Source organism: Oncorhynchus nerka, linkage group LG24, assembly GCF_034236695.1.
Source record: "Oncorhynchus nerka isolate Pitt River linkage group LG24, Oner_Uvic_2.0, whole genome shotgun sequence".
In the NCBI taxonomy this organism is placed as follows: Eukaryota; Metazoa; Chordata; class Actinopteri; order Salmoniformes; family Salmonidae; genus Oncorhynchus; species Oncorhynchus nerka.
In genome coordinates this window covers 42,533,469-42,546,361 of record NC_088419.1, presented here as the reverse complement: position 1 = coordinate 42,546,361, position 12,893 = coordinate 42,533,469, and the positions used below count along the sequence as shown (strand labels likewise).

General features: G+C 42.9%; 1 protein-coding gene across 1 annotated transcript in view; it reads left to right on the top strand.

Annotated features, from left to right (window-relative positions):
- The window catches only part of otofa (otoferlin a), a 141,857-nt gene that overhangs the window by 18,253 nt on the left and 110,711 nt on the right, over positions 1-12,893 (top strand). Inside the window, exon 2 of the mRNA XM_029631868.2 lies at positions 2,486-2,544. Coding sequence (XP_029487728.2) covers positions 2,486-2,544 — 59 coding nt within the window. The remainder of the gene's footprint in view (positions 1-2,485; positions 2,545-12,893) is intronic.

Below are 12,893 nucleotides of genomic sequence, written 5' to 3'. Positions count from 1 at the left end.
TGTCATTAGGTTATTATAGCCCCATTACTCTGTCTTTCCCTTTCCACTTAGTCTGACACATTTAGGATCTTGTAAGATAGTGGACTCTACGGTCTTGTCAGGGGTACGGAGCATGAGGAGTCACATGGAATTCACGTGCAAAATGGTGGTATTCAGTTACAGGTGCAGAAGGTGAGCTGGAATCATGTATATTGATATTCATGAACACTTGACTGGCAAAAATAACAAACAAGTAACATAAATGCAACAGCCAATTCACAGAAGCGAAAGGCTTCTAAGGCAGAGCGCCTAAATCTTTGACAAAGTGCTAGTAACACACCTGACAAAATGTCACTCCAGCCAAAGCTCTCCTAAAAATGAGCAACTTGAAAAGGAAAAAAAGCCCAACCCCTGACACTGGTATAATCCAAAATGCACCTTAACAGGTATTTAATTAATTAACACAAATGATTTCCTTCACAATCAATAATATCATATCAATGGCCAATACATAATACATTTCAACACCTCAGAATGTCATATCACAAACATTTAACAAATAAAGATACAGTTTTAGGAAAACACCACTCAACATAGAACATTCTAATTACTGCTCTTCAGTCCACAAACAATTTGCGGTGGTGAGTACGGGTCTCCCTTACGAAAAAGATTGCAGTAAAAAGTGCAGTAACTGCAGTCGACTGGTATTTTGGACGTAGTAATTGCAGCTCCTTCTTTGCAAGCCCTTGGTCAACAATGCAGTTTTAAGAAAAATAAGTGTTAAGAAATATATTTACTAACTTAACTAAAGTAAAAAATACATTAAAAAAATAACAATAATGAGGCTATATACAGGGGGTACTGGTACCGAGTCAATGTGCAGGGGTACAGGTTAGTTGAGGTAATTAAGGTAATATGTACAGTACCAGTCAAAAGTTTGGACAGACCTACTAATTCCAGTTTTTTTTTCTTTTTTATATTTTATACATTGTAGAATAATAGAGAAGACATCACAACTATGAAAGAACAAATGTAATCTTGTAGTAACCAAAAAGTATATATTTTATGTTTCAGATTCTTCAAATTAGCCACCCTTTGCCTTGATAACAGCTTTGCACACTCTTGGCATTCTCTCAACCAGCTTCATGAGGAATGTTTTTCCAACAGTCTTGAAGGAGTTCCCTACCTTGACACAACACAACACAAACACATTAAGAAGGAAAAGATTCCACAAATTAACTTTTAACAAGGCACACCTGGTAATTGAAATGCATTCCAGGTGACTACTTCGTGATGCTGGTTCAGGGCAAATGGTAGCTACTTTGAAGAATCTCAAATGGGGGGTGTGTGCAAATAGTCTGGGTAACCATAAGATTAGATGTTCAGGAGTCTTATGGCTTGAGGGTAGAAGCTGTTTAGAAGCCTTTTGGACCTAGACTTGGCTCTCCGGTACTGCTTGCCCTGCGGTAGCAGAGAGAACAATCTATGACTGGAGTCTTTGGCAATTTTTAGGGCCTTCCTCTGACACCGCCTGGTATAGAGGTCCTGGATGGCAGGAAGCTTGGCCCCAGTGATGTACTGGGCCGTACGCACTACCCTCACTAGCACCTTGCAGTCGGAGGCTGAGCAGTTTCCATGCCAAGTGGTGATGCAACCAGTCAGGATGCTCTCGATGGTGCAGCTGTAGAACTTTTTGAGGATCTGAGGAAACATGCCAAATCTTTTCAGTCTCCTGAGGGGGAATAGGCGTTGTCGTGCCGTCTTTCACAACTGTCTTGGTGTGTCTGGACCATGTTAGTTTGTTGGTGATGTGGACACCAAGAAACTTGAAGCTCTCAACCTGCTCCACTACTGCCCTGTCAATGAGAATGGGGCCCTCCTTTTCATGTAATCCACAATCATTCCTTCTCCTTTTATTTAAAAACATAATGTATGCGTCGAGAGATGTAGTTCTCTCTCTCTCTCTTTTCCTCTCACTTTTTTTGCCTGTCACATTCAGTGTCATTATGAGTCCTAATTTAGTCGTTTATCCGTCTGCCTGTCTTTCTCTCCTCTGGCTCGTCGAATCAAGCCAAGTAGAGAGGTAAAAGTTGTATTCGGTGCATGTGACAAATTAAAATGTGATTTGATTTGAGTTATACTGCAATCGAACTGCAGTCATACTGCACTCTGACTGCAATCATTTTTCGTAAGGGCTGCGATACAATAAACATTTTAACTTTGAAATATAGAATTTTTGCTCATTCTTCTTGCGTGTTAACTTTTTATAATAACAGTGGAACTAGCCGTAGGAATACGCTTGCGAAACGCCAACATTTGCAAGTGTTTTGGCACCCAACGGCAATGGTGTGAAATGTCCAGTGGATGTATATATTTGCTTTGCAATGTGTTATTCAACTCATACTGTATAGAAGACTCATTGACACACATGCATTTTTATTTTTGTCATTTCATTTGAGACTTTTGAACGTGTCTAACCCCTGACCTCTGTCCTTCCACTCCTCAGGTCTGTCACTCTACACTCATGTGCTGGAAAACTGTGAGGATGAGGCCAGATTTGATGAGGTTTGTAACTCTTCTATTAGTCCCATTCCATCTTATAGCTTCCAAATAGCTATCAAGCCCTTTCTCTTTCGAGTTTATATTTAATCTCCACCCAGCACAGCCAGAAGAGGACTGGCCACCCCTCATAGCCTGGTTCTTCTCTAGATTTCTTCCACCAGGCTACCTGCCGCCCAATGATGGAGACAGAAAGAATGACAGACAGGTTATATGTTCGATACCCATCTTAACCCTTCATGTCTGAGTGCCTATGTATGTAATGTATCCATCTCCCCCTACCTATTGACTTTTCTAACTCAAAAATATCAATCAATCAATCACATTTATTTATAAAACCCTTCTTACATCAGCTGATGTCACAAAGTGCTGTACAGAAACCCAGCCTAAAACCCCAAACAGCAAGCAATGCAGGTGTAGAAGCACGGTGGCTAGGAAGAAAACTCCCTAGAAAGGCCAGAACCTAGGAAGAAAACTAGAGAGGAACCAGGCTATGAGGGGTGGCCAGTCCTCTTCTGGCTGTGCCGGGTGGAGATTATAACAGAACATGGCCAAGATGTTCAAATGTCCATAGATGACCAGCAGGGTCCAATAATAATAATCACAGTGGTTGTCGAAGGTGCAACAGGTCAGCAGCTCAGGAGTAAATGTCAGTTGGCTTTTCATAGCCGATCATTCAGAGTTTCTCTACCGCTCCAGCTGTCTCTAGAGAGTTGAAAACAGCAGGTCTAGGACATGTAGCACGTCTGGTAAACAGGTCAGGGTTCCATAGCCGCAGGCAGAACAGTTGAAACTGGAGCCGCAGCATGGCCATGGGGACAGCAAGGAGTCATCAGGCCAGGAAGTCCTGAGGCATGGTCTAAGGACTCAGGTCCTGAGAGAGAGAGAGAGAGAGAGAGAGAGAGAGAGAGAGAGAGAGAGAGAGAGAGAGAGAGAGAGAGAGAGAGAGAGAGAGAGAGAGAGAGAGAGAGAGAGAGAGAGAGAGAGAGAGAGAGAGAGAGATACTTAAATTGACACAGGACACAGGATAAGACTGGAGAAATACTCCAGATATAACAGACTGACCCTAGCCCCCAACACATTAACTACTGCAGCCCAAATACCGGAGGCTGAGACAGGATTCAAGCCAATGAGCTTCAGCCCCTTGCATTTGAATGACAGCTTGCAAGAGGCCTGTCCAGCTTTATCCAATGATGTTGCAGGGCGGGGTCAATGGCTCAGTGGACACATTAAAGAGAGAGAGAGCAATGATGTGGTGCACATATCTGCACATAACCTTTGGCTTGTGAGTGCTACTTTCAAAACTACTGGCTAAAAAGTATACAAACCTACCGGAGAATCTCTTTAAGATAAGAGGAAGGAATCTCCTTTGTTGTCCACTCTAATGGGCCACTTGCAACTTCGGTATTTGGTGGAGGTCTATGTGGGGTTGAGATGGCCGTGAGAGGTAGAGGATGGCAGCCATGTATGACATTAAATACTTGGTGTATAGTGTGATTCCACCAGACAAACTACAGGCTACTGAAAGTCTGAAAAAGAGTGGGCGCGAGAGAGGAGGAGGGGGGCGAGCGAGACCTGAGATTTATCTGGAATATGATAGGGAGAAATGTACATTTACATCGGCCATATAAATGAACAAATGACATTAGCAGGCATTAGATCCCTGCTCCACTCTGAATATGATTATAATAAATTGTAGACCTGTAATGCCTCAGGATCCAGTAGCTTTGGTGGAGGCTGCCTCTGTTTTGCTCTGTAGCTCTTGGATTCATGGACGTTTCTCAGTAGGATTCCTCTTGTCAGGTTGGAAAATCAGCTTTGTAATGCTTTTAGACATGAAGGCTACCAGTGGGAATGGGATGGAGGGAAGGAGGGAAGGCAGGGTAGGAGGAATTGAAAGATGGTGGAGTATAGTGTGAGAGGGGTCGAGAATGAAATACAGAGAGAGGGGAGACAGAAATATAAAGAGGGAAAGACAGAAATATAAAGAGGGAAAGAGAGATAGAAAGAGAGAGATAAAGTGTACCAGACAAAAGACTATGCATTCCCATGACATTGACATTACAGTTTTAATCTCACATAGAAGAGAGCTTGAGAGTTACTACTTGTTGTTTAAGGGCAGAACATGTTCCCTTTGATGGGAGCAGCTTGGCTCAGGCACTGAGTGCTGTTTCCTTTGCTCATAACCAGCGCTATTGTCTGAGTCTAATCAGGATCAACGATTTTATGGGACTTAACCCTTGTGTCGTCTTAACATTCTGTATCTGTCACACCCTGACCATAGTTTGCTTTGTATGTTTCTATGTTTTGGTTGGTCAGGGTGTGATCTGAGTGGGCATTCTATGTTGGTTTATTATTATTATATCTAAAGGTACTGCATAGGTGTAAACACAATTTTTTTTAGCAAGAGATAGCACTTTATAGCCTAAGAAAGTAGCAGAAATGTGCAGAAAGTAGTTTTGAATGCATTTAACTGAAGGAAAACAATAACAGTCTTGAGCTTTTTTGGCAACATAATGACATATTCTTATACACTGTACAATGAGGAATTCAACTACAGAATACTAGTCTTCTCCCATTTGTTGAACCATTGCCCTCACCCACAAGGTGTATAAACAACAACAATAAACAAGAATAGAATAAGATATTAGATACAAATCAAAAACATAAAACATAACATAAATCAATCAACTCTAATTAGCACATGTAGGACAGTATGCAAGAGTGTGTGCATGGACTTTGTAGATGTATTTCTCACATGTGCAGCATATAGTATTTGTTTTATCCTCCTCTTGCCTGCCCCAGCTTCAGCCTCAGGTGGATCAGGCCAATAGTCTGCTCCAGGAACACCCTTCTCTTGTTCCGCTTATCAGGCATCCAGGTAGGGTTGATCTTGTTCCATATCACGAAGGCATTGTATGAGGACACATCAATGATGTTATGGAAGATGACCAGGGGCCAGCGGGCAGTCATCCTCCTGCAGCTGTAAGTTCCAATCACCTTGTCCAGGTTGTCCACGCCTCCTTTGTTGTGGTCGTAGTCCAGGATGATGGCTGGCTTCAGGTCCTCACGATCACGGATCTCAGCCATTTTGTGCAGTGTGCTCAGGAGGACCACATTCTTGTTCCTCTTTGGGAGGTAAGAAACTAGAGTGGTGGTGGGAGTGAAGGAAAACTTTGATGAGAAGGCTTCTCTCCCCCTTATTGTGAGGAGTGCAGGGGGGAGCTCAGGCTTGTTCTTCCTCTTCAGGAGCTGCTGGATGAGTTCAGAAATTGTCACACGTGACAATGTACCCCCTCAGTCCATCTGTCACATCAAGCACAACCCGCATCCCCTGGTTCTTCTCCGGGCCTCCACTCGGTCGGCTTCCCTGTGTAGACTTGCATCTTCCAAGCGTAGCTGGATTGTGCATCACAGGCCAACCATGTCTTGATGCAATACTTTGCTGGCTTGCTGGGCATATACTTATCACATTTCATTTCAAGACCCAAGTGCAGACTGTGTTGAATTAACAATGTTTATTACAACAACAGGGGCTGGGAAACGACAGGTCAAGTCAGGCAGGAGTCAGTTATCCAGAGTAGGGGGAAAGGCACCGGACGGCAGGCAGGCTCAGAGTCAGGCAGAGTGGAAGGCAGGCGGGCTCAGAGTCAGGACAGGCAATGGTCAAAACCAGGACTGCGAGAAAAGAGAGATGGGGAAAAGCAGGAGCTGAGAAACAAATGCCTTGTTTACTTGACAAACACGACAAACTGGAAACAGACAAACAGAGAACCCAGGTATAAGTACCCAGGGGATAATGGGGAGAATGGGCGACACCTGGAGGGGGTGGAGACAAACACAAGGAAAACTAAAACAGATCAGGGTGTGACAATACTGCCGGAAAGAACACCAACCCTTTGACAAAAGAGATTACTATCAGTAATTAGTATCAGTGTCACAGAAAACAATCACATAAATCAATGATATTACAGCAATACATAATAAACAGTGAAAATCCCTTACATTACAGATATGAAAGTAAAAATGTATCTATGAATGGAACCAGTTGCTCATCCACTGTTACTTCAGGCCCAGGGTTGTAGAGGTATGGCAGACGCTCCACCCACTTCTCCCAGACCTCTCTTATGGCCGCTAGTTTGTCTCTCACATATCTTGCAGGTCTTTTTTATTTTATATCACCTTTATTTAACCAGGTAACTGCAACCTGGCCAAGATAAAGCAAAGCAGTGCGACAAAAACAACAACACAGAGTTACACATGGGATAAACAAACGTACAGTCTATAACACAGTAGAAATGTATATGTACAGTGTGTCACGGTCTTTGAAATGTGGATTGGACCAAGGTACAGCGTGTTAGGCGTACATTTTTCCTTTATTTTAAATGACACTGAAAAACCAACAACATACAAAAACGAACGTAAAGCTACATGCAGTGCAGAAAGCAACTACACACAAACATAGTCAAGATCCCACAAACTAAAGGTGGAAAAAAAGGCTGCCTAAGTATGATCCCCAATCAGAGACAACGATAGACAGCTGCCTCTGATTGGGAACCATACCCGGCCAACAAAGAAATGGAAAAACTAGAATGCCCACCCAAATCACACCCTGACCTAACCAAATAGAGAAATAAAAAGGCTCTCTAAAGTCAGGGTATGACAGTGTGCAAATGTAGTAAGATTAGGGAGGTAAGGCAATAAATAGGCCATATAGGCGACATAATTACAATTTACCATTAACCCTGGAGTGATAGATGTGCAAGTAGAGATACTGGTGTGCAAAAGAGCAAAAAAAAGTAACAATATGGGGATGAGGTAGTTGGGTGGGCTATTTACAGATGGCCTGTGTACAGGTGTAGTGATCGGTGAGCTGATGCTTAAAGTTAGTGAGAGAGATATAAGTCTCCAGCTTCAGTGATGTTTGCAATTCGTTCCAATCATTGGCAGCAGAGAACTGGAAGGAAAGGCGGCTAAAGGAAGTGTTGGCTTTGGGGATGACAAGTGAGAAATTCCTTCTGGAGCACGTGCTACGGGAGGGTGTTGCTATGGTGACAAGTGAGCTAAGTGAGATAAGTGAGATAAGGTGGGGCTTTACCTAGCAAAGACTTATAGATGACCTGGAGCCAGTGGGTTTGGCGACAAATATGTAGCGAGGGTCAGCCAACGAGAGCATGCAGGTTGCAGTTGTGGATAGTATATGGGGCTTTGGTGACAAAACGGATGGCACTGTGATAGACTACATCCAATTTGCTGAGTAGAGTTTTGGAGGCTATTTTGTAAGTGACATCGCCGAAGTCAAGGATCGGTAGGATAGTCATTTTTAAGAGGGTATATTTGGCAGAATGAGTGAATACCTAGACACCTAGGTATTTGTAGTTGTCCACATATTAGGATCCATCCAAGTCGGAACCATCCAGAGTAGTGATGCTAGTCAGGCGGGCGGGTGCGGGCAGCAATTGGTTGAAGAGCATGCATTTAGTTTTACTAGCATTTAAAAGCAGTTGGAGGCCACGGAAAGAGTATGGCATTGAAGCTCGTTTGGAGGTTTGTTAATTAACACAGTGTCCAAAGAAGGGCCAGATGTATACAGAATGGTGTCGTCTGCGTAGAGGTGGATCAGAGAATCACCAGCAGCAAGGGCGACATTGATGTATACGGAGAAAAGAGTCGGCCTGAGAATTGAACCCTGTGGCACCCCCATAGAGACTGCCAGAGGTCCGGACAACAGGCCCTCCGATTTGACACACTGAACTCTGTCAGAGAAGTAGTCGGTGAACCAGGCAAGGCAGTCATTTGAGAAACAAAGGCTATTGAGTCTGCCGATAAGAATAGGATGATTGACAGAGTGGAAATATTTGGCCAGGTCGATGTAGACGGCTGCACAGTACTGTCTTTTATCGCTGGCGGTTTATTGATGGCGTTTAGGACCTTGAGCGTGGCTAAGGTTCCCCCATGACCGGCTCAGAAACCAGACTGCATAATGGGTTTCGAAATGGTCGGTGATCTGTTTGTTGACTTGGCTTTCGAAGATTTTAGAAAGGCAGGGCAGGATGGATATAGGTATATAACAGTTTCTGCGTCCCCGAGGTGGAAAGCATGGCCAGCCGTAGAAAAATGCTTACTGAAATGATCGATTATCGTAGATTTATCGGTGGTACAGTGTTTCCTAGCCTCAGTAGAGTGGGCAGCTGGGAGGAGGTGGTCTTTTTCTCCATGGACTTTACGTGCACTCATGGCTTCAGCAAAGAGAGAACTGGGGGGACTGTCATCTGCAGCACCTTTATAGCCTCTGACTGCATTCCCCATTAGTAAATAATGCTTTCAAGACATGTTTATTTTGTCTGAAATGTTGTATATTTTGTCTGTGAACTTTTTCTGTCATGTTTGGGATCATGGTAGGGGAGACGCTGCACATGCCCAAGAAAGTTTTAGTTTTGTCTGAGTTCAATCAGTAGCACACATATTCTCAATTTCTCATTGCGTGTGTGTGTATTTGTAGTTTTTGTGGTGTGTAAATTATTTTATAACTGCTGGGTCAAAATGACCCTAAGACAATCTTTGTACCCTGGTGGTGTACAGCTTTCATGGAAATATGAACAAAGGCGATGTTTCACTTTTTTTTTTATTGTTGTGGCCACTCTAGGAAAAGCAATCAAATTTCAAGTTGAAAAAAATATAATAAGGGGGTTTTCGCTGCTGTCATTTTTGACCCTTAAGACAACACAAGGGTTAAAGGGATACTTGGGGATTTTGGCAATGGTACACTTTATCTACTTCCCCAGAGACAGATGAACACACACACACACACACACACACACACACACACACACACACACACACACACACACACACACACACACACACACTACTTTTCTGAGCTTTCCTTGAGCTCTCACTAACAGTAGCTGGTACAGTTACTGTAGGAGAAATGATCTGATCAGACAGAGCCTTATCCTACTCTCCCTGCCCTGTCTTTATGTATCCAAACCATTAAACGATGATGAGGTCTTTATGTCAACTCAACATCAATAGATTGTCCAGTCTGGCCCCAGGCAGCCTAGGGCATAGAGCAAAGCCTCAACAGTGTGAGTATGTGGGTGTTTTATCTTAAAAGTTGACCCAAAAAGCTTTGGATGTGATAGCAGTTTAATTTTCATCATCCTAATCATCATCCTCCTCATCATCTTCTTTATAAAACTCACTGTATAACCCAGCCCAGGATCTCTAGCAGAGCACCGCAACATTAGCATAAAGATAGGAGGCCTGTTTCTTCATGCATGGCCTGGAACATGTCTTTGATATTCGACTGGATGCTGAATCTGTATTCATAATTCAACGCAGCTGGGTTTGAGGGTTAGCTTTTAGCTGCATTAAATCGGGGCCTCCCACTCAAATCAAAATAATCAAATCAAAGTTTATTGGTCTTGTACACAGATTTGCTCCAAAAGTGCAGCAATATCTAATAATACAACAAACAAAAAGTAAAACTAATGTCAAAAATATCAGAACGAGCAATGTCAGAGTTCGGAATATAAATATACAGTGGGGCAAAAAAGTATTTAGTCAGCCACCAATTGTGCATGTTCTCCTACTTAAAAAGATGAGAGAGGCCTGTAATTTTCATCATTATTACACTTCAAATATGACAGACAAAATGAGAAAAGAAATCCAGAAAATCACATTGTATGATTTTTAATGAATTTATTTGCAAATTATGGTGGAAAATAAGTATTTGGTCAATAACAAAAGTTTATCTCAATACTTTGTTATATACCCTTTGTTGGCAATGACAGTCAAACGTTTTCTGTAAGTCTTCACAAGGTTTTCACACACTGTTGCTGGTATTTTGGCCCATTCCTCCATGCAGATCTCCTCTAGAGCAGTAATGTTTTGGGGCTGTTGCTGGGCAACACAGACTTTCAACTCCCTCCAAAGATTTTCTATGGGGTTGAGATCTGGAGACTGGCTAGGCCACTCCAGGACCTTGAAATGCTTCTTACGAAGCCACTCCTTTGTTGCCCGGGCGGTGTGTTTGGGATCATTGTCATGCTGAAAGACCCAGCCACGTTTCATCTTCAATGCCCTTGCTGATGGTAGGCTTTGTTACTTTGGTCCCAGCTCTCTGCAGGTCATTCACCAGGTCCCCCCGTGTGGTTCTGGGATTTTTGCTCACCGTTCTTGTGATCATTTTGACCCCACGGGGTGAGATCTTGCGTGGAGCCCCGGATCGAGGGAGATTATCAGTGGTCTTGTATATCTTCCATTTCCTAATAATTGCTCCCACAGTTGATTTCTTCAAACCAAGCTGCTTATCAAAGAGCTGCTTACCAGCTCTTTGGTCTTGGCCATAGTGGAGTTTGGAGTGTGACTGTTGGAGGTTGTGGACAGGTGTCTTTTATACTGATAAAAAGTTCAAACTGGTGCCATTAATACAGGTAACGAGTGGAGGACAGAGGGGCCTCTTATTTTCCACCATAATTTGCAAATAAATTCATGAAAAATCATACAATTTGATTTTCTGGATTTTTTCCTCATTTTGTCTGTCATAGTTGAAGTGTACCTATGATGAAAATTACAGGCCTCTCTCATCTTTTAAGTGGGAGAACTTGCACAATTGGTGGCTGACTAAATACTTTTTTGCCCCACTGTATATACTGTATATATACCACCATGCAGCTATCTCTTCCAGCTAGAATACTGGTGTGTATTTGGGCCTCTAGTTAACAGCAGTCGGAGTGTTGGGAAGTGATTTGTGCTTTAAAACAGACAAGTCTGAGGATGCAGATCTAAAAATGAATTCGCATAACTCTCTCTCTGTGTCTAAACTTGCTTCCCAATTCAGGCAGAGGAACCTTCATAGAGATAATGCATAGGGCATATAGACTGACTTTTTCATGAGAGGCACTCCAAGCAACATGTTAAAAATGTATTGACTTTTTCATGACTTTTTCATTTGCTTACATATTACATATTCTCTTCATTACATAGCATATTGTACCTGTCAGCCAGGCCTACAGTGGTTACACTTAAAGTCCCACCTTACCTCTCACTGAAAGCCTTGTCTTGATTCCTGCCCTCTCATGCTGTGGTTGACCCCAGTGGCTAGTTGCTGGCCACTGTGAGGTAACTTCCTGAAAGTCCCCGCATCACTTCCCTGATTACCCCGGCCTGTGGTTGAGTTGCAGGAAACAAGGGCACTCATGTGACTGTTTGTTATGACGGGGTTTAATTTAGTGAGTGTTCTCGTTAACTCAGCGCCCCTGCGTCCAGTTCATGGAGAGAACGATATTCCTGTCAGACTAACCAAACCAGAATAACCAAGCTCCAGGAAATATGCTGGTTTGTCATAGGGCTTTGCAACTGTGAGATGTTTACTACAGGCATCTGTAGACTACATAGAGACTGGATTGTTTTTCACTTCCAAAATATTCCTGGCTGGTTGCACACTGTTCTCTAATGTTGGAGGGCTGCCCTAGAGAGATATTCTCCAAAATCTCAGCACATTGAAGAAATGGAAGAAGAAATGTATTCCTAGATAATGCTGAAGGCAAGAAATTCCTGCACCTTAGATTCTTATTTTTCCCCACACAGCTTTACTGAAGGCAGTGGTTTCAGGTACTTGTGACTACGAAGTTCCTCATTGCATTTCTCACTGTGGATTATTCATTGCTGTTTTTATTCGTTTTTGTTTAACAAACGCGCGCACACACTGACAGACAGTGTCATTTCTGAGGGGAATGTTTCCTCCTCTTTTCTACTGTGCATGCCTACTCCTCTCGTGATGGCGCCGACAGAGATGGTCGCCTCGCTTCGCGTTCTTAGGAAATGATGCAGTATTTTTTTAATGTATTCTTTTCTTACGCTGTTACCCCAGGAAATTGGGCTGGCAAAATTCTGGATCATTGCTACTCTAACTTCGGCGACGCACACAAAGCCCTCCCTCCTTTCGGCAAATCTGACCACATCTCCATTTTGTTGCTCCCAGCCTATAGACAGAAACTTAAACAGGAAATGCCCATGTTCAGGTCTGTTCAACGCTGGTCCGACCATTCTGATTCCATGCTTAAAGATTGCTTCGATCACCTGTTCACCCATCACGTTCCACCCATAAGGCCTAAGAGAGCGTTTTTGGTCATTGACTGTAGGAAAGGGCTACTAACAAGGTCTTCCCACTAGCATTTCTGATAGCATTTTCCACCTCCGGTACCAGAAAGGTATAAGGTCGATATCATATATGTTTGATGGTGACACATTGCAATAGTTTCAGCAAATCCCCCCCAAAATTGCTATACCATACAGACAATTATTTGGGTATCTGCAAGTAAGTCATTTTATTGAATCCAAGATGATGT